The following is an 18,044-nucleotide window of genomic DNA, read 5'->3' as shown; positions in this document are numbered from 1 at the left end:
GTGAGCTGGGGAAGGCGGGTCACGGGGAAGTGATTACCAAAAGAGGCGCTGCTGCCACCGTGCGTGTGCGGCTTGGCACACATGGGCGGAAAAGGAATTAAACAAGGTGGGAATGGTCACAGCTTCTCGCTGCTTCACTGCTTTAGCTGTATTTACATCAGATATTTAATGTGTAATATCAAGGTTTTTGTTCTGGTCAGGCAGATCAAGCATTGGCCAATTGCGCCATCTAGTGGCATAAGCGCAAACAGCCAGTTCATCAGATAAAATATCCAGTGTTCTGCATTCTTTAAAACTCTGGAGATGAAATTATTTTTAAAAATAAAATTATACATATCTAGATTTTTGTTTTTAAAATGTACTTTTAAGCATATGCAATCCTGTTCGTGTAGAAAGTGATCTACAGTATTCAACTTTTTCCCAACATCCCTCCTCCACCCCTATCAGTGCCCAAGAAGCTGATGCCCTGCTTGCCACAAGAAGAAACATATTTCAGTGGAAACAACGATTCTTAATGTTTTTTATGTGGTTATCTTTCATCTGATAAGACTAAATTCCAATGATGTGTCAAAGCTTAAGGGCATTGTTATGTATAGTTCTAATATTGGACCAGGAAATAGCAGCACACTGACATCCTGTTGTTGCCTGGACGTAATTAAACCACTTTAGTGAGATGACCAACAAGCCATGAGAGTAAAGTCATTATGAAGCTAATATTAAATCCATTTTCAGGCCCAGCACAGGACTTAATAATTAGAATGAAATTTGGGGTGTTTTTTTTCCTTAACAAATCTTACTTGTGCTGGCTCTCAACTGTTTCTATAAATGATTAATCTAGTGAGTGTGTGTGTCTGTACGTGGCTCTGTTCCCCCCAGCGGACTTGTTGCTGTTTGGGAAACTCATCTCCACAGTCATTCGTCACCTCTGACTCCCCACCCTCGGCACGGTCAAACATTTGTCACAGATGGCTCGCTGATCTGTAGGCCGGGACATTCCTGAGAACAAGAGGCCATGGTGGACATCGTCTGAAAAGACAGAAAGAGTGGGCATGTTTAGGCTCAGAGCATAATGAGGATCGCAGCACAGACTCAGGAGTGTTGAAACCTAATAATTCAGATCAAAGTGAATTAAAGGAAGCAAGTACAGAAACAGTAAAAGACTGAATTGGATTTGAACTTTATTAATATGAAAACATTACAATCCAACAGGAACCCATGGGCTATGTATGACAGACAAGTGCCACACAGAAGGTTTTGGTGAGTTTTCTTGCTCATCTGATGTTGAAAATTACAATTTCCTCTTGTTAAGTGATTGTTGGGTGGACTTCTACTGTTTACACAATAGTTAAAATACTTGTCACTTAACTGCATTTTCCACAAAGCCACAAAGTGCAGCTTTTCCAATAACTTTTATCCACACTTCTTCACTGCTTAACTGCTTTTATGAATATTTCGATTTTTGGTATGAATAGGTTGTGACACATGCAGTGGAGATCACTCATCCATGTCACATTGAGCACAGCCAAGTCTCCCTGAGCAACAAGACCAAACATAAGCTCCTGATGTTGTGGAACACTGCACTCCACCCAAATAAATTAATAAATAAACTTAATTTAATTGTATTTGCAAGTCTGCTTCGTATTTTTTAATATGGATGTTTCTTAGTTTAAATCACAACTACAATATTGTTATGACAAAGTATGCCCATCTGGGGGCGCTAAATCACCATTTATGACCATTCTTCCGGGATGGAAGGAGATCAATGTGTAATCAAAACAGATGAAGATGCGTCTGTACAACTATAAGCAGAGCTCTTCATCCAACACCACCCAACATTATGGCAACTACCAACTTATAAAGCTATAAATGATCTTTGCTCTCTGCAGTGATGAAGCAGATGGAGTCAGCCCTGCAGAGAAACTGAGCCCTCAGCACCTGCAGCATCTCAGAAATGCATTTACTGCAATACTGGACAGCAAAGCAGTTGCAACAAACCGAGCAAAGTCTGGAATTAATTTGAAAGAGTTTCATCAGGTCCTGAGGTCTATCATGGGTCCCCAAATCGATCAAACCTGGGTCAAGAAATTTTTCGATGAGGTGAATGAAGCTCAGACGGAAACATTGGTGATGTGGGATGAGTGATACAGGACTAATGTGAACACTTTGGTGGCAGGTGGACAACAGCTGTACCGGACAGGTGAGGTGGCAGGATGTGTCTTCCTACCTGCTTTTGGAGTACAGTGAAAGAGAACGGGCCTCTGTTCCCAGGGCAGCTCTCCAGGACTCCCAGCAGCAGACCATCAGACATTGTTCTCACAACAAGGTGGTGTCAGCATGTTATTAGTAATTAAATATCTAGTTATTAGTAGTAGTAGTGGTAAGTAAAAAATGCTAAGTCTAATAATGTTCTCTATACTGATGCTGGCTGAGGGACAGAGGGAGCCGACAGTGCGAGTGATTGCTGTCTCCAGTCCGCCTCCCCTCCGCTATATCAGTGTCAGCAGAGGGGGTCAGGTCACAGTCTGGAACAGCAGCTTACGAATCCTCAGAAGTTTCAGGGTGAGTGACTAAATGTTTATGGCAAAATGCAAATGTGACACACTTGCATTTAATATCCTTTAATCCAGTTAGCGGGAGACGCAGCAGAGGAAGTGGCCAGCATGAGACGGTTTAGGGGATGGACCACCGATGCTGTCTTCATGGGGGATGTCCGCAGGGTTGCCGTAGCAACCGACTGTAGGGACTTGCACTTTGTCAACGTCGCCACAGCTGGTGTATTTGAGGATGTCCACCTATTTGGTACGGTTTGTCCTACTTACTAGCAATAAGATGATCTGATTAGTACAACAGTGATCATGGATCATGATCAGAAATGTGTTATTATTGATGTCAGGCTTCCGTAGTGTCCCAACTGCTATCTGCTATTGGCATGATGTTCAGGTAGGTCAGCTGTTCTTTTGAGTTTAATGTTCTTTTACTTACTATTCATTTTGAAAACAATAACACATCTTTGACCCTGTCAGAGTCCAGATAAACCCTCACTCTTGTTTCTGGGTGATGAAAAAGGAGGAATCCACCTCCTGAGGTTCCTGAACCCATCTAAAGGTCTTTTTAAAGACTCACCCAAGAAAGAACTGCTGAGGATCTTTCTCCCTGTAGGTTTAGCCTGATCTGTTGAAGACCCCCAGAGTAAACAGCAGCAGGAATTTAAGACACTCGCCTAAACCTTGCCTTCTGATAACAGGACCTGAGTCACCATGGCGACGTGGTTTCCCATCATTACGTCCCCAATGTTCACCGGCAGCCAATCAACAGAGTGATGTTTGCGCCAGACACCAAAGTCATCATGACCTCGTCAGAAAGTGACCGTACCTCTGTGGTCTTTACCAAAGTGACCCTGACGGGGGAGCCCACAGTCTGGAGTGTTGAGCAGGTAAGGCTGGGTGACCCCGACCGTCTGTTTAATCTCATTATTTGTCATTTATAAAGCTCAGTCAGTTAAAGCCAGAACTACAACTCTTCTGAATTTCTCTAAAGTCCTCTAGCCTGCATGACAGGCAGCTGTTCTGTAAAGCCTTGTTAAAGTGGGTGGTGATGCTTCCTGTTAGTCACAATGGCTGTTTTTAACACAAACACACTTATTTTTAGGCGACTGTCTGGACATAAAAACATTAAAACCACAAACCAACTCACAACAGTGATTTAGAAATGGGCACTGCTGCGCTCTGTTCGGCCTTTTTTTTGTCTCATTCCAGGGAGTTAAATGCTTTGACTACAGTGCAGCTCTGCAGTTGATGGTTACCGGAGGCTGTGATCGAGCAGTCAGGCTGTGGAGTCCATTTGTCACCACACATCCTGTAGCTGCCCTGTGGGGTCACCTCACCGCTGTGTTAGATGTTGCAATCTACCAGCGGGCTGGGCAAATCTTCAGCTACTCCAGAGACGCCGTGAGTCATAGAAACAGGCAGCTTTTAGTTAAATTGACACACAAGTAAAAAAAACAAACAACAGGATTAGTATTAACAAATTAAGCTTTCATTTGCTTTTATAATCACTCAATGTTTTCCTAACAGAACGGAGCTTCCAAGATTTTTAAAGAAGGTATTTAAGTTAATACTTGTAGGTCTATGTTTTTGTTCAGGTCCTGAAGGTTTGGGACCTCGTCAGCCATGCCTGCCTGAAAACCATCCACCTGCAGTTCCCCTGCCAGCAGCCCAGCCGAATCCCCGAGCACGGCGGCGTCCCCTTCCTCCTGCTGAGTCCCCCGCTGTCTGAACGGCCCCATTTAGTGGTGGGATGCAGAGATTATCTGGCACTGCTCCATCTGCCTGAAACCAGATCAGCCAGGGCTGGAGGGTCCTCAGGTGGAGGTGGGGAAGGTCCCGGCATCACCTGCGCTCTGTGCAACTCCACTCTGAGGCAGGTGGTAACCGGACACGCCGACTCCTCTCTGTCCATCTGGGATGTGGAGTCAGGGAGGACAAGGATTCAGATTTTAAATGCTCATGGGGAAGAAGCGGTCACTTCCATGGCTCTAGACTCATCCCACAGGCGACTGATCACTGGGTCTCGCAGAGGCACCATTAAGGTCCAGTAACATTAAAGATTAAACAGAGTTGTTGTTTGTTCAGCTCACATGTGAGAGGGTCATTATTTTTTCCCTCAACAGGTTTGGAGCTTAATTAGTGGCCTAAACTTGCACAAGCTGGAGCCGCTCACTGACTCTGAAGTCACCGGGTTGACCTGTCTCCGTGACGACAAGTTGCTGGCTGTGGGGTGGAGCCAGAGAATTGTTCAGTACGACCTCTCGGTAAAATCAAAGGTGCTTGAAATTGAAAATGCACAGCAGAGTCTGAGGATTGAGTGAGAAATGCACCATCAAACACACAACATCAAACAAATACGACATCCAGTTGAAAATGCCTGGATGAGACGCGTTACATAAGCTTTGCCTGGCGATGCTGGAAGGGTAGCTCACTTACTCACCGATGCCCAGAGAGCTTAAGATGTGTCAAGTCTTCACTGTTTATGCTCAAGTTCTTCCCCAGATGCTAAATGCTGGATGATGAACCCGACACGCTCACACTGAAGTGACTAATCTGCTACGGGCTGAAAAGCCATTTTTTAGTTTGAGGTCAAGAATTTTCACCCCAGAAAGCATTTCCAGTCTGATTAAACTGACAGTCGGATCCTTTCAAGTCAGAGGCCCCCTGTCTCTTTTTAAACTTTTAAATTTCGGTCTATAGGGATGAAGTGCTGCTCCGGTGCGAACTGCTCTGGGTGCGCCGCCATGAATATTTTAATACTTCAAATTCCTGTGTTATATTTTACCTCGTCGCTCTCAGCGACCATCTGCTCTGTGGTTGCATTCCTTGTCTGAACTCTGCAGTTAGGAACACTCAGTGTTCATGCTTCTCAGCAAGTTCTTAATCCCATCTTTCCCCAAACCTACTATGTCAGCAGAGCCGGCTGTGAGGATTGCTGTCATTCGGGACTAAATTATATCAGCAAAGGTGTAAAATATATATTTACATGCACCCAGTGAGGTCAGGACCTTTTCTCTCCCTGCTTTTCCTCTGAGGTTTATAATCCTGAACCAGCATTTGACCACAACAAACAAGGTCAGCAAACCAGAAAACATACATGATTTAGACCATTTATAAATAGAAGGAAATGAGGTGCAAACGAATTCAACCAACCATGCATGCACACTACAGACCCTAAAGGCACCACAATACTGTTTTGGTACAATCCTTCCTAGGGTTTGCATAGAGTAACTACTGAACCATGTAAATGTTTTCCATTTTTATTGCAGGGACAAACCATATTTACCCCTGTGGTTGTGCCCCTCTCTAGGATATGTATGTGGGGGCTGACGTGCTGTGGAAGTCCCGCAGCGGCCATACAGGAGACATCTCGGCTGTCAGTCAGTGCTCTGCCCTGGGGGTAGTTGCCACAGCCAGTCGTGATGGAGGGCTCATTATCTGGAGGTGTGAGACACAGAGGCCGGTGCTCCATCTCCAGGGACCCACAGAGAAAGGGTGAGAAATGGACAGTAAAAGGAGTCTGAATTGAAAAGCACTGCAGTAGTTTTAGCACGGGACACATGTCATTTTCCTCCTGAATCCTGTTTTTTTTTTCATTTTCAAAAACAAACCTTAGAGGATTCTCATCAGACCCTTCCTCAGATATAGTTTAACATAAACTCTGTTTAGTATCGTTTTTACATTGTTGTTACTAAAAGAATATCATCACGTGTGAATTGTTGTTCTCGGTTTGTTGCGCTGATGCATCCAGAGCGATGCCTCCCATCGACGGCCTTTTGTTCCTGCAGCATCGAGCTGGAGACAGAAGGCTGAGAAATGGTGGCGTGCTGGTGTCATCGCAAGCCGGCAGTCTCTGCTTCTGGAGCGTCACAGGACAGACACACACCTACGGTGAGCAGGAGGGACGGGAGGGGATGTTCAAGGAGAGCTCGTGGAGGGAGGACAAGATTGACAGACACGAGTTTTACAGCTCAGTGGTAATGGTGAGCTCAGCCCCCCTGCAGATACCATTCCTGGCAGCCCACAGCTGCACCTTTTTCCAGATCCAATCTTCAAACGCTGTGACCACTGTGCTTTAGTGAGCTGGGGCATATCTGTGTAGGTCTGGGTATGTTTTTCTACCGGTACTGAATTTAAATGACATCTGACATGTTGGAACACAAAGGAAATCAATCCTTTAGATGTGTATTAAATCATGCGGACGTTGCTAAAGTTCAGTTTTAAATTTCTTCTTTCTGTTCAGGACAATTCTATGCTCCCGAACAGCCAGGTGAGCGCGTCCTGAGCCTGAGCTCAAATCAGGCAGAAAATACACTTGTGGTGTCTGGGGACACGTCAGGCCGCCTTCAGATATGGAGCATAGCTGACTTTGGATTAGTTATACAACATCAGGTGTGCAGGAGTTTGTAAATGAGTATGTATAGCAATCGTATAGCGCCTGAGGGTATTTTTGCCTACACAGCCCGTATGTGAGCAGCCTCCTTTGCTGCAGTCTTGGACATTTCAAAGGGAAGAGTTGGTCCATGTGGAGGTCTTCAACGTCGCTGACCAGCTGTGGGTCCTCACAGCTTCAGCCAGCGGCTCCGTATCACTGTGGACGAAGGACGGCGATCACGTGGGTTCTTTCGGGCAGCAGGAGTTGTGGAGCATCACCGAGCCGGCCCCTCACCAGAGGTTGGGTTAAATGCTGTAAAATAAACACATGGCAACAGAATACAAACAAGTCCTCACTCGAGGTTTAAACAGCTAAATTTCCAACTCTGGTGTAAACTGATGGTCATGCTGCTGCATTAGAAAACTGGGTTACACAGGACAGATCATCATGTTCTACACACAGGTACAAGCAAACACTGGGGTCAACACTGGGACCTGACTGAGGCCTAATAAACCCTCCATCTGGCCTCCAAATTTCATTGTATAAGCAACTGTATATTGACAAAGTATTCTTGTCTGAATCACAGGTGCCAAATCTCATCTAAGTGCTCTGGAGAAAAATGTCCCAGTCAACATGGTTCCTCCAGAATAAACCTACCTCAGCGTTTCCATGAGCCTTAAAAAAATTTGGTTGACGGTCATAAACTTTCAGACACTTCCTGGTGTACTTTACTGTATTTTTAGGATGGTAGTTTTGGGGTTGGTGAGTTAATTCAGCATCAGCATCAACATCAAGCCATTTTGGTTTTGCCAAAGCCTCATGAAATGAACTTCCTCGGCTACAGATGCAACAACATCAGCATCAAACTGACAGAAAAATGCAAATACTGCTGCACATGGATGCTGCAGGCTTGTTTGCACAAAGCACTTTAGACAAGTAGATACTGTATGCTGTCAGATGTTGCTGTTTAAGAAGTAAATAACCGATATTTTTAAAGGTTGCCAGAATTATTTAAAAAAAAATACTGCACAGGCTTATTTTACATGAATTGTTCTCAACTATTAGGATGCAGATAAACAGTGTAGATTCCCTATTTGGCTCCATATTAATATGAAGTTCATACACACACACACACACACCCACATCCAGCAGAGATCAATGGTCTCAGTCTTGCCTCGCTGAGAGACCGAAACAGACCAGTGCAACATGTCTTATCTAATGTCAACAGCTTTTCAGCTCACACGCGTGAGTTCACTTTAGTGTCTAGTATGACTTTTTGTGACATCTACAGAATCAAAAAAACAGCAGAAAATGAGGCAAAGGCCGAAGGTGATGATGAGGTCAAATGTCGCATTCCAGATCACCCAAACCAGGTTCAGAAGAAATTTGACTGTGAAGGTAATTCACTGCCAATACACACAGACACACACCCCAACAGATACACACATGTATGGCCTCTGCCTGACCCAGTCACATCTGGTGTACTGGGAATGTCCTTTCCAATAATTACAACTTTTCAGACAGAGTGAGAAAGAGAGAGAGAGAGAGAGTGTGTGTGTGTGTGTGCGTGTGTGCGTGTGTGTGTGTGTGTGTGTGTGTGTGTGTGTGTTAGATTAAGGGTCAGAACCAGAACTGCCTTCCATTCTTATTAAACCTGAATCACTGATTAAATCAGAGCCAATTTTCCCAAGTTATGAAGAAAGGGGTTGGAGCATTCTTCACATTCTCCTTCTCTTAGATCTGGGGCGCAACACAGGAACATTTGGGCTATTTTATATTCCTGAACAAAGCCATGTATTTAAAAAATGTTTTAAATACCCACATTACGCCTGTCTATACAAACCGAGAATATATTATAAATCCTTACATTTCAGTAATTAGTATGCCTTGTCTGCATCCACATACATAAATATACATTCACATTCTTCTCTGTTTAGGTTTGTCCTTCCAACCTAAGACTATCCTACAGCAACCTCCACATCTCTTGGTAAGCCTATTTAGTAGATGAGTATAAACAACTCACATATCTCTTTTATTCAATATTCATCCTTTATCTCAGCATTTGCGGGACAGAGAAGTTTTACGTAACACGAGGTCTGATGACATCCAGCCCAATAAAGAGGGCTAACTGACAGGCAGACTGTGAGCCTGCAGGTGAGCGTCTCCCTCATTTGTCCACATGATACTTGCTACTTGTTTGCCAAGTGGCCTATTATATGCCTACCATGTTTTTGAACGCACTGTTGAATAAATCATGTGTTTTTGACTCTATTGTCTTCTATTTTATATGTATATAGACTGACACAAGCAGCTAACGCCATGGTTATTATTCACATTGTAGCTTAGTTTAGCAGATCTGAAATTGAAGGTAAAGCTCCAGTTCTAGATGAGAGGCAGAGTGGATCCCTTCATCATCAACAGCGTTGTTTTTTCCCTTCAGTTCACTCTAGGCTGACAGTAAAATTCAGAAATACACATCAGTTAATGAACATAAGTTATTGTATGTTTTCAGTGACTTTGCCAAGACTAAATGAAGCGAATCCTGTGAAGGGCTGCTGGCTGTGGTCAGGCTTGTGGAACCGGCTCAGTTAGATAGGTTTTAATCCCTGCGGGCATCATGGACACTGCAGGTTTAACACAACGGCTTTAGCAGCCGTCCTTTGTTGGGCTCACTCTAATTGTTCTGCTGTCGGCCTGCGGTTGTTTCAATAAGTGCGTGCTGTATGTATTTTTAAGTGTTATGTAACTTTTTATGGTGACCTTCTACTTTCTCCTCTAGTGTTTTGACAGTGGGGAGGTTCATATTTGGGTCTATTCGTATAACACTCTGCTGGTTAGTAGAAAAGATACTATAATTTCCTTTTGAGTGCATTAAATAAAAGAAGCGGCAGCGTCTGCCGTCATTGACGCTTTGGCTGTGTAGACATGCTGTCATTGCCAGCAGAGAAGCACTGGTCAGAACACGCAACTATAAAAGTATGGATAAATTGCGGAGGAATTCAAGGGTGCAGTTTGACTTCCTTTCCGTCTGGGAGCTGTGGCTTGAGCGCCGAAGCCCAAAGAAGTCATGATTGATGCGATAATGAAAGAGAAATATAGGGGAAAGAGTGGCGAGGAATGTTGCCTTTTCTATTTTAGATGCATCCGATGAAAATATCCTTTCCTTGCTTTGCTCCTCATTGTCTTGCTCCCTTCATACTGCAGCAACGTGTTGCCTTTGTGGCTCAGATCTGGAGGTTTTTCTTCCTGCGGCTGCCAGTTTGTGAAGCAGGAACAAGTGCTGAGAGGTCAGGGAGCAAGTTTAAAAGACTCCCATTATTCTCACTTGCCAGAAATAAATTGATGCACCTGCTTTTTCCAATATGCCCATCATTGTTCCTCAGATTTCTTTGTTCTGTCCACTGATATGTTTTACCCACAATCCCCAGGTGCTGTTTCTGACTTTGAGTGGCAGCAGTTTTCAGCTCAGAGGACATGGAAAGAAAATCCAGGCTCAAAACTTTGCAGTCATCCAACCGTCAAGATGCAGAAATACTGAGGTCTTGGACTCGTTTTGGGGGATGTTATTCTTCATGGTTTTCCTGAAACAAATGTGCACAAAACTCTGCACCATTTGTCTCCACAGTCCAGTGGTGACTGACAAAAGCAAATCCAGTTGTTGTCAAGTTGTGTTTGTTTGAGGTCACCTGATAAATGGCAGCAGAGACAGAGCCAAGTTAGCCATTGTCCAAATGTCAAGGTCACTCTGACAGACACAACCCACCCTGTACTTTTTAGAATTAAGCAATATTCATCGGCCTATTTTTGTTGTTTTGTTTTATTTCTACTATATTGAATTGTTGCATTTATTTGCATGGTCCTTGCACACACATCCCTTAAATGATGGGCTATTTTAGGCATCAGCCTGGATGATTTAGTGTGGGAGGAAGCAGGAGCCAGTTACTCTTTTTAAGAGAGAAAAACACCCAGATGGATGTCACTTACCCCTCACTCTGGCCCCCAGGATCACCCTAGTTGACTGTATGTGCTGCAAGTTTACACTTATGACAACACACACACACACACACACACACACACACACACACACACACACAGTATATATATATATATATATATATACAGTATATATATATACACAGTATATATACAGTATATATATATATATATATATACAGTATATATATATATATACACACAGTATATATACAGTATATATATATATACAGTATATATATACACAGTATATATACAGTATATATATATATAGTAAAAAGACATTTAGCTACAGGGGGTTATGCCTTTTTTTAAAAAATAGACAACATATCAAAGCTCATTTAGGCATTAAGAGTATTTTAAAAGCTGATTTAGTGTCTGTTTTTATGTGTTTCACAAGGCCTGTTTCACTTACTACATGTTGATGAGTGTTTGTAGATGGATCTGAAGCTATTTCGCAGTCTCAATAAATGTCAGGTTAAAGCTTTCCAACACAAACTTCAGCATCAGCCTGTTTTCTTTTCAGAGAATAAAAATGTGCTGGAGAGTTCTCTCTCTCTCTACTTGCACACATCAATACACACACCCATACCCAAACAGAGGACAGATGTTTCAAAATACCACAATAACGACAGCGCAGATGCACTCTGGGAAATGCCCTGTGATACCTCTGTCGCGTCAGCATATCTCTGCTCTTTGTTTCATGAGAAAAAGAAGGTGGTTTTTAAAAAGAGGAGGTGCTGTTTGCACCATGTGAAGTTCTCCTGAGCCCTAGTTTGAGAGGGAGGGAGAAGGTGAGGGATCCAGGTGTGGAGACTGAAGCTCGGTGGAGAGCACAGCTGTGAATTCTGGCCTGCAGCGAGACTGCAAACTAAAGTAGAAACAGGAGGAAGAGACAGGTAGGAGTAGCGGGGGGGAACACATGGTGGAAGGGGTGAAAGCGGACTTGTTAAGATGGCAGCCCCACATCTTTTTTGGAAGAAAGGATGATGAGGCATGTCCCAACTATTGATAGGAAACACCTGTAAATTGTTTGCATCTTTTTCCTCTTTCCTTCAGCTTTTTTCCCTTGTGTATGTTTGTGTCCCATACATACCTTCCAAGACACACCCACAGGATACACACACATGCTCTTCCCCTCTCTCTTGCGCTCTCTCTCTGTCTCTCTCTCGCTCTCGCTCTCTAACACACACACTCACACACATAAAGACATGCTCACTCTCTCACTCAGCTCTCTCTTCATTCACTGCCAAGGAAAGAGGAGGAGGAGAAGTGAGGTTGGAAGGACTGAAATACAAAGAGAAAAAAAGACCAGCTGCTTTCCTCCTGGCTCTGTCTGGCTGCCTGAGTGAGAGACACAAGGAAGCCAACAAGTGATGCCTCTTGCTCTAAGGAGCCGCACATCATCTGGACGGTTCTGTTTTCCCCTCAGCATGACGATGATGAGGAGAGACCGCTTCTTCTTAGTTTTCACACTCGCAGCCGTCTTCTCAGCTGACCTCTACTTTATCCTCCTGCCGAAGCTGCAGAGAATGGGCCAAAGATCGGTGCGTCCCTGCTCATGCAGCCCTGACAACATCACGCTTCCCCAGCACGGAGGTGTCGCCACCCCACAACTCTCCAACTGGACTTCTGCACAGCAACGGGATGGTACTGGGTCTGAACATGCGGTGACGGGCTCAAAGCTGGAGAACCTGTTTTCTCATCCTCTGTACAGCATCCAAACTCCAGAGTTAGCTCCAGAGGAGAGGCTCCTGGCGACAGGGCAGCTGATGGAGTACTATAAGAAGAAGGTGGCCCGCTGGGAAAGGTCAGTCCATCACACTTCTGCCAGGTTTAATAACATTATTTAGATTCAGGTGATTTTCTCCACAGCTTCTTTGATATTGCAATAGCCATTCTAGTTTTTTTTTTTTTTCTATTGCTTAACTTTATTGTGAAAGAATTTGGCTGAAACCTCTCTCTGAAAACACGTGTTGCTGCCTGACTGTGGTGAAAGGGGCAGGGTCACTGACATTACGGCCAAACCCACAGCAGACGCACACAAACATGTCTCCATGTGTATAAACATCCTGGGTTATTTGTTTCATGGTTACACACACGTACACACACGATGTGGAGACAATTGCATGGGTCATATAGAGACTGAATGTGGGCTGGTGGCAGACAGCATTCTGCAAACTGTCATTCTGACAGTCTGGACTCCTCTGTCAAAGGTAAACAGGGAATTATGGCTCCTAAAGCCCACCTTAATCTGTTAGAGCCAGAGCTGCAACGGCCTGTGAGGATGTCCGCCTGTCCTGAGATATTGGAGTCCTTCTCTGAGATGTTGACTTGAGGCTATTATGGTGGAAAATAAGAGAAAACATGCAAAATAGATGTCGTCATTCTGCTGACTTTCCGTAGATCCCGCAGAGCGGCTTGTTGTAAAATCATGCACCACTTCAAGAGACACCTCAAAGAGCATCGTGGCTGTGGCCTAACAGTTTATTCTGCCTGTGCAGAATGTAAATTAAGCTCCCAGTCATCTTTGATTTACACTTGTGCCACAGAACTACCACATGTCCCCTCATTGGTGGATCTCAGTATTCATTTTGTGTTAGTTGGTGCCGTCTGCTCTGGTGGATTCTATTTTTACTTTGCTGCAGGGACAGGCTTTAGAATTTTAAAGAAAAAACTAAACAAACAATCATCCAAGGGTTTACTATGAAAGTGAGGGTGTTTCTGTGTACACTTTTGTAAGAGCAGCTACAACTTAAACCCGTTAAAATGTCCTGAACTTTGCAGGACAATTTCTAGTTGATGCTGCTCAAAATAAAGCTGCATCTTCATTAAATGCAACATGGAACATGTACTTCACTGTTCCAGTGTATTTACTGTTACTTTGCCTCATTCTTCTCACTTGTCAGACACATGAAGCTGTACAGTGAAGCGGCTGCTGTGTCCAATATTACTGTGAGTGAACACAAGGTGACCTACGACCCTGATGCCAGCTGGCTCAAGTTCCACCTGGGAATCAATCGCTATGCTCTGTACTCCCGGGATGACCCCGTTATCCCACAACTCCTTCGGGAGATGCAGAGCATGACGGTTATCAGCGCAGGTGATGGACAGACTGATGGAGATTGTGCGTGTCCATGTCAAGTGTTTGATTTAATCCATGGCTAAACGAGGGGGGTCTCTTACAGATTACACTCAAGATGAGAAAGCCCTGAAAGGAGAATGCGACTGCACTCAAGGTAGGCTTCTCTATCTGTTTGGATGGCTTTTGCTGTAAAACTGTTTATGCACGGTCCAATGTGTGCTATGCTTGGCTTTACTTGCCCAGAAAAGGAAAAGACTACAGCTGTTCTGCTAGCAAGTATTTTTCAGTTAATTTTCCACCTCAAAGCCAATAAGTCTGCTTGTATCACCTGCTGTTGGGAAAGCAGGTGCAAACAAATAAAAACCAACCCGCATTTGTTCATGTGTACAGGCAGATCCTTAATTAAATGTTTGATGTTTGCTGCCTTGAGGGGAGTCAACACCTCCGTTGCTTCATCCTCCACCCACACCGTCATCTCCTACAATACCCCTGAGCAGTGTGCGAGCCAAAAACCTAGAGCACACCAAGATATTTGTCTTTGAAGCAAGCAAATACGACGGAGGGAACCGCTCTGCTGCCAGATGTTCCTCTGTGCCTTTGAATAATTATTACCTCTTAACTGGCTCGACTTTGGCAAAGTTCAGAAACTGTTCTCCAGAGGAGAAACTGCTGAGAAGCCAGCTCAAAAAACAGAGAACCACATCCTCATCTCACATGTTTTTCTCATCCCATCCCTCGGCTCTAGTGGTGAAGCCCAGCGGACATCACCTGAAGCTGGCTCTCAAGATGGAGACCTACGCTAAAGCCATGTTTAAACCAATGAGGTGAGGACACACCCAGTGACTCACTGCTCTCCAGCAAACACTGTTTTCTGGAGCCTAGTGTCCAACAAAAACAAAAAAAAGGGAAGAAAAGATGTTTGTTCTCATGAAATGTTAAAACGCTTCCATGACAGCGCAGCACACTGTTTCACATCTGATCCAATTCTGTGTGTGTGTGTGTGTGTGTCAGGCAACAGAGGCATGAAGAAACTCCAGAAGACTTTTTCTACTTTATTGACTTCCAAAGACATAATGCGGAGATTGCTGCCTTCCACCTGGACAGGTAGGAGGTGTATCTGCTGTCACAACGATATTAGACTTTAAGAAACAGAAACAACACCCTCGTAGTAACATATATAATAACCCTCATCTGCTGCCATGAAAGAACAAAAACAATCCACCTCCACAGCGATTGAGACATGTGCAGCCCAGCCCAGGATAAGTAACCCACCTGATCAGCTCCAACCACAGACGAGCAAACACACACATTCACGAGCAAACACACACATCTTTGCGTAATTGGCTGTGGTGACGCCCATCTGAGCCAGACGGTGTGATTACGATGCCACACACAATGAAAAGACACTACCTCACCGCACTGAAGAGTAAACAACAGGGCTGCCACGTTGACAGAACCATCATCCCACGCTGTTTTTATACTGTGCGTCACACTTTAAACACCCGTCGACAGAGTCAGATGAGGCAGATCTTATCTCCGACCTCTCAGATGTGTGCAGCAGCGTGTCTGACGCCATCAGCAGTGACTGAATGAGTCTAAAAACCCGATTACTGCTTGATTACAACTCATTGCTGGAATATGGCCCACGGGGAGACAACAGCTCTTAACACATCCACTTAATATTACAACACAGAGGTAGACAGTATAAGTGGTGAAGGGATCATGTGACATCTGCAGAGAAGAGGCCTAGAAGTGACAAAATGGGTTTTTTATATCCATTCTCCGGTTAGGATTCTGGACTTCCGGAGGGTCCCGCCAGTGGCTGGTCGGGTGGTAAACCTTACAGGGGAGGTCCTTCAAGTCACCCACAATGAAGATTTACGATCTGTCTTCTTCACCTCACCAGGTGAAGAACCAGTAAGCCTCTAAAATAGCTTTTTTGGGCCACTATCATGTCAATATTATCAGTTAATATGCAATAAGCTAAATAGATTAGCAGGCAGTTAAAGTGGCTGCGTAACTCTAAGTCATATTTGTGCTAAAAGGAAACTCTTTTTCTATTCCATTCTACCTCCCAACAGCAAACAACACCTGTTTCTTTTCCAAGTGCCTGTACGTGTGTAAGACAGAGTACGCTGTGTGTGGTAACCCAGACCTGCTGGAGGGGTCCCTGTCTGCCTACCTGCCGAGCCTCAGCATTGCCCCCCGCACCTCCATTCCCAACCCCTGGATACGCTCCTACACCTTCACCGGAAGAGAAGAGTAAGAAAGTTCATACTCACATGCCAACTGCAAGTGAATCTTAAAATCTGCATACTATTTAAAAAATAATAATAATCACACATCTGTACAATTAATGCAGCTAGAACTTTTCCTTTCGGTTGCAGGTGGGAAGTGAATCCCTTTTTCTGTGACACTGTGAAGCAGATGTATCCATATAACTCAGGAAACAGGCTGCTCAACATCATCGACATGTCGATCTTCGACTTCCTCATCAGTAGGTGATAACCTTTAACCATCATTTAAATGAGCATTGGCCCTTTCACAATCAGAATCATCTCTGTGAACCTTCCTGCTCTCACAGGCAACATGGACAGACATCATTATGAAGTCTTTTCCAAATTCGGTGAGGAAGGATTCCCTCTGCACTTGGATAATGCCAGAGGGTGAGACTACGCACCATCGGGGAAGAAATCCCAATTTTTTTTAGTGCTGAAAAATTCTGCTTTGTTGGTTTTCTTCCATCGTCATATTTTTCCTCCCAGGTTTGGGAAGCACTCTAAGGATGAGATTTCCATCCTGTCACCACTGTCCCAGTGCTGCATGTGAGTGTCTTTTTGGTTGATGGAGAGATTTTGGAAGATTACAGTTGGAAAAACTTGTCCTGTGATTGTTTCTCAGAATAAAGAGCTCCACGCTGTTGCGGCTGCAGCTGTTGTCGCGTCCTGGGTACAGGCTGAGCGACGTCATGAGGGAGTCCCTGGAGAAAGACGCCTTACAGCCAATCCTCACAGAGCCTCACCTCTTAGCGTTGGACCGCAGGCTACAGAAGGTCCTGCGGGCGGTGCAGCGCTGCATCCGCAGGCTGGGCAAGGACAGAGTCGTCACTGAAGACTTTGTCCAATCCACAGAGGGACCTCAGGTTGCCACGGGATTAGCAAAGGTCAGGTAACAGAGGGTGAAAGGACCATCACTCCCTCTGAAAGACAGCAGTGATTGTGATGGAGCAGTGTGTTCATGAGCAAGCACAGCTCAGGTGGTTTCGGTTTTAAGAAGCCATAAGTGGAAGATGTGCCAGAGGCTCATCGCAGAATGATTTCTGGAACATCAGGGGGATTTAAATGATCATTCAAGATGAGGTCCCAAAAGAAGGTAAAGTCCCATAAAACAATCACTGACAGTTGATATATGAAGCCATAAAATATATTCCGAGGAAACAGCTGCAATTGACTGACTCAGTTGTTTATCATGAATGGTAGCAAATATTGGTTTGCATCTTCTTCTGAAATAAAGATATTTTATGAGACCAGACAAGCATATTTGTTTGTAATCAGACGATATCTGTACATAAAAAATGCATAGAAAGAGTTAAACCTCCGCATCACAGGCGTTCACCATTATCTGTGGCTAAAATTGCTGCACCATGATGACTCTTATCAGACTGAAACTAAAAGTCTGGTTTTTCAGGCAAGTGTCTCTAATGACAAAGATCTTTAGTTTGATTCTAGAACCCTGCAGTCTCCAAATGTAGTGTCCTTGAACAACTAATTTAACACTAATGATAATTAAAACCTGTGCTGATGAACTGTGGGTTGAATGTATGTGGATAAAGTTTCTTTCAACACCTGTATGTTTCTGTCTGTTTTACCTGTTTTGCTGAAACTGTGGCTACACGGTAAATATTCGTTATTGTATATTTAGATTGAAAAGGTGATCGTTGCAGTTGCTTTGGAACAGGAAAAAATATAGACGATTTCGGAGAAATCGCGCCATCTGGTGGCTCCATGCCACATTGCTTTCGTTATCAGGCATTTGAAAGCATTCG

The 18,044-nt window shown here is 44.1% G+C and overlaps 2 protein-coding genes across 4 annotated transcripts; both read left to right on the top strand.

The window, feature by feature from the left end:
- The first annotated feature begins 16 nt into the window (after positions 1–16).
- On the top strand, positions 17–11,003 carry LOC101077687 (WD repeat-containing protein on Y chromosome). The gene is made up of 20 exons (XM_029835586.1): positions 17–106; positions 877–1,257; positions 1,887–2,097; positions 2,174–2,323; positions 2,437–2,559; positions 2,628–2,799; positions 2,894–2,940; positions 3,024–3,155; positions 3,245–3,433; positions 3,756–3,947; positions 4,142–4,588; positions 4,670–4,822; positions 5,857–6,041; positions 6,298–6,437; positions 6,790–6,938; positions 7,009–7,220; positions 8,213–8,319; positions 8,859–8,908; positions 8,981–9,075; positions 10,350–11,003. The coding sequence occupies exons 2-19, from the start codon at positions 1,187–1,189 to the stop codon at positions 9,047–9,049; spliced, it is 2,799 nt and encodes a 932-aa protein (XP_029691446.1). The 5' UTR covers positions 17–106; positions 877–1,186; the 3' UTR covers positions 9,050–9,075; positions 10,350–11,003.
- A 679-nt stretch (positions 11,004–11,682) lies between these two features.
- On the top strand, positions 11,683–17,845 carry fam20a (FAM20A golgi associated secretory pathway pseudokinase). Of its 3 annotated transcripts, none has more exons than XM_011602608.2 (12): positions 11,683–11,813; positions 12,169–12,724; positions 13,824–14,017; positions 14,103–14,153; positions 14,745–14,823; positions 15,011–15,103; positions 15,790–15,905; positions 16,081–16,261; positions 16,387–16,496; positions 16,584–16,665; positions 16,765–16,824; positions 16,901–17,845. In XM_011602608.2, exons 2-12 carry the CDS (start codon positions 12,291–12,293, stop codon positions 17,169–17,171), a joined length of 1,671 nt encoding a protein of 556 aa, XP_011600910.1. In that variant the 5' UTR covers positions 11,683–11,813; positions 12,169–12,290; the 3' UTR covers positions 17,172–17,845.
- Positions 17,846–18,044: the final 199 nt, after the last annotated feature.

The sequence above is a fragment of the Takifugu rubripes genome, chromosome 1 (genome assembly GCF_901000725.2).
Source record: "Takifugu rubripes chromosome 1, fTakRub1.2, whole genome shotgun sequence".
NCBI lineage: Eukaryota > Metazoa > Chordata > Actinopteri > Tetraodontiformes > Tetraodontidae > Takifugu > Takifugu rubripes.
The sequence above is the reverse complement of the archived record's forward strand: the minus strand, read 5'-3'. Positions and strand labels throughout refer to the sequence as shown.

Bases quoted from the DNA above. Each gene is read 5' to 3' on its own strand.
- LOC101077687 (XM_029835586.1), top strand. From the start codon at position 1,187: ATGAAAACATTACAATCCAACAGGAACCCATGGGCTATGTATGACAGA. The intron at 2,098-2,173 runs GTGAATGAAGCT...CTTTGGTGGCAG, and splicing joins TCAAGAAATTTTTCGATGAG to GTGGACAACAGCTGTACCGG. The intron at 4,589-4,669 runs GTCCAGTAACAT...TTCCCTCAACAG, and splicing joins CTCGCAGAGGCACCATTAAG to GTTTGGAGCTTAATTAGTGG.
- fam20a (XM_011602608.2), top strand. From the start codon at position 12,291: ATGCCTCTTGCTCTAAGGAGCCGCACATCATCTGGACGGTTCTGTTTT. The intron at 14,154-14,744 runs GTAGGCTTCTCT...CCTCGGCTCTAG, and splicing joins AGAATGCGACTGCACTCAAG to TGGTGAAGCCCAGCGGACAT. The intron at 14,824-15,010 runs GTGAGGACACAC...TGTGTGTGTCAG, and splicing joins GCCATGTTTAAACCAATGAG to GCAACAGAGGCATGAAGAAA.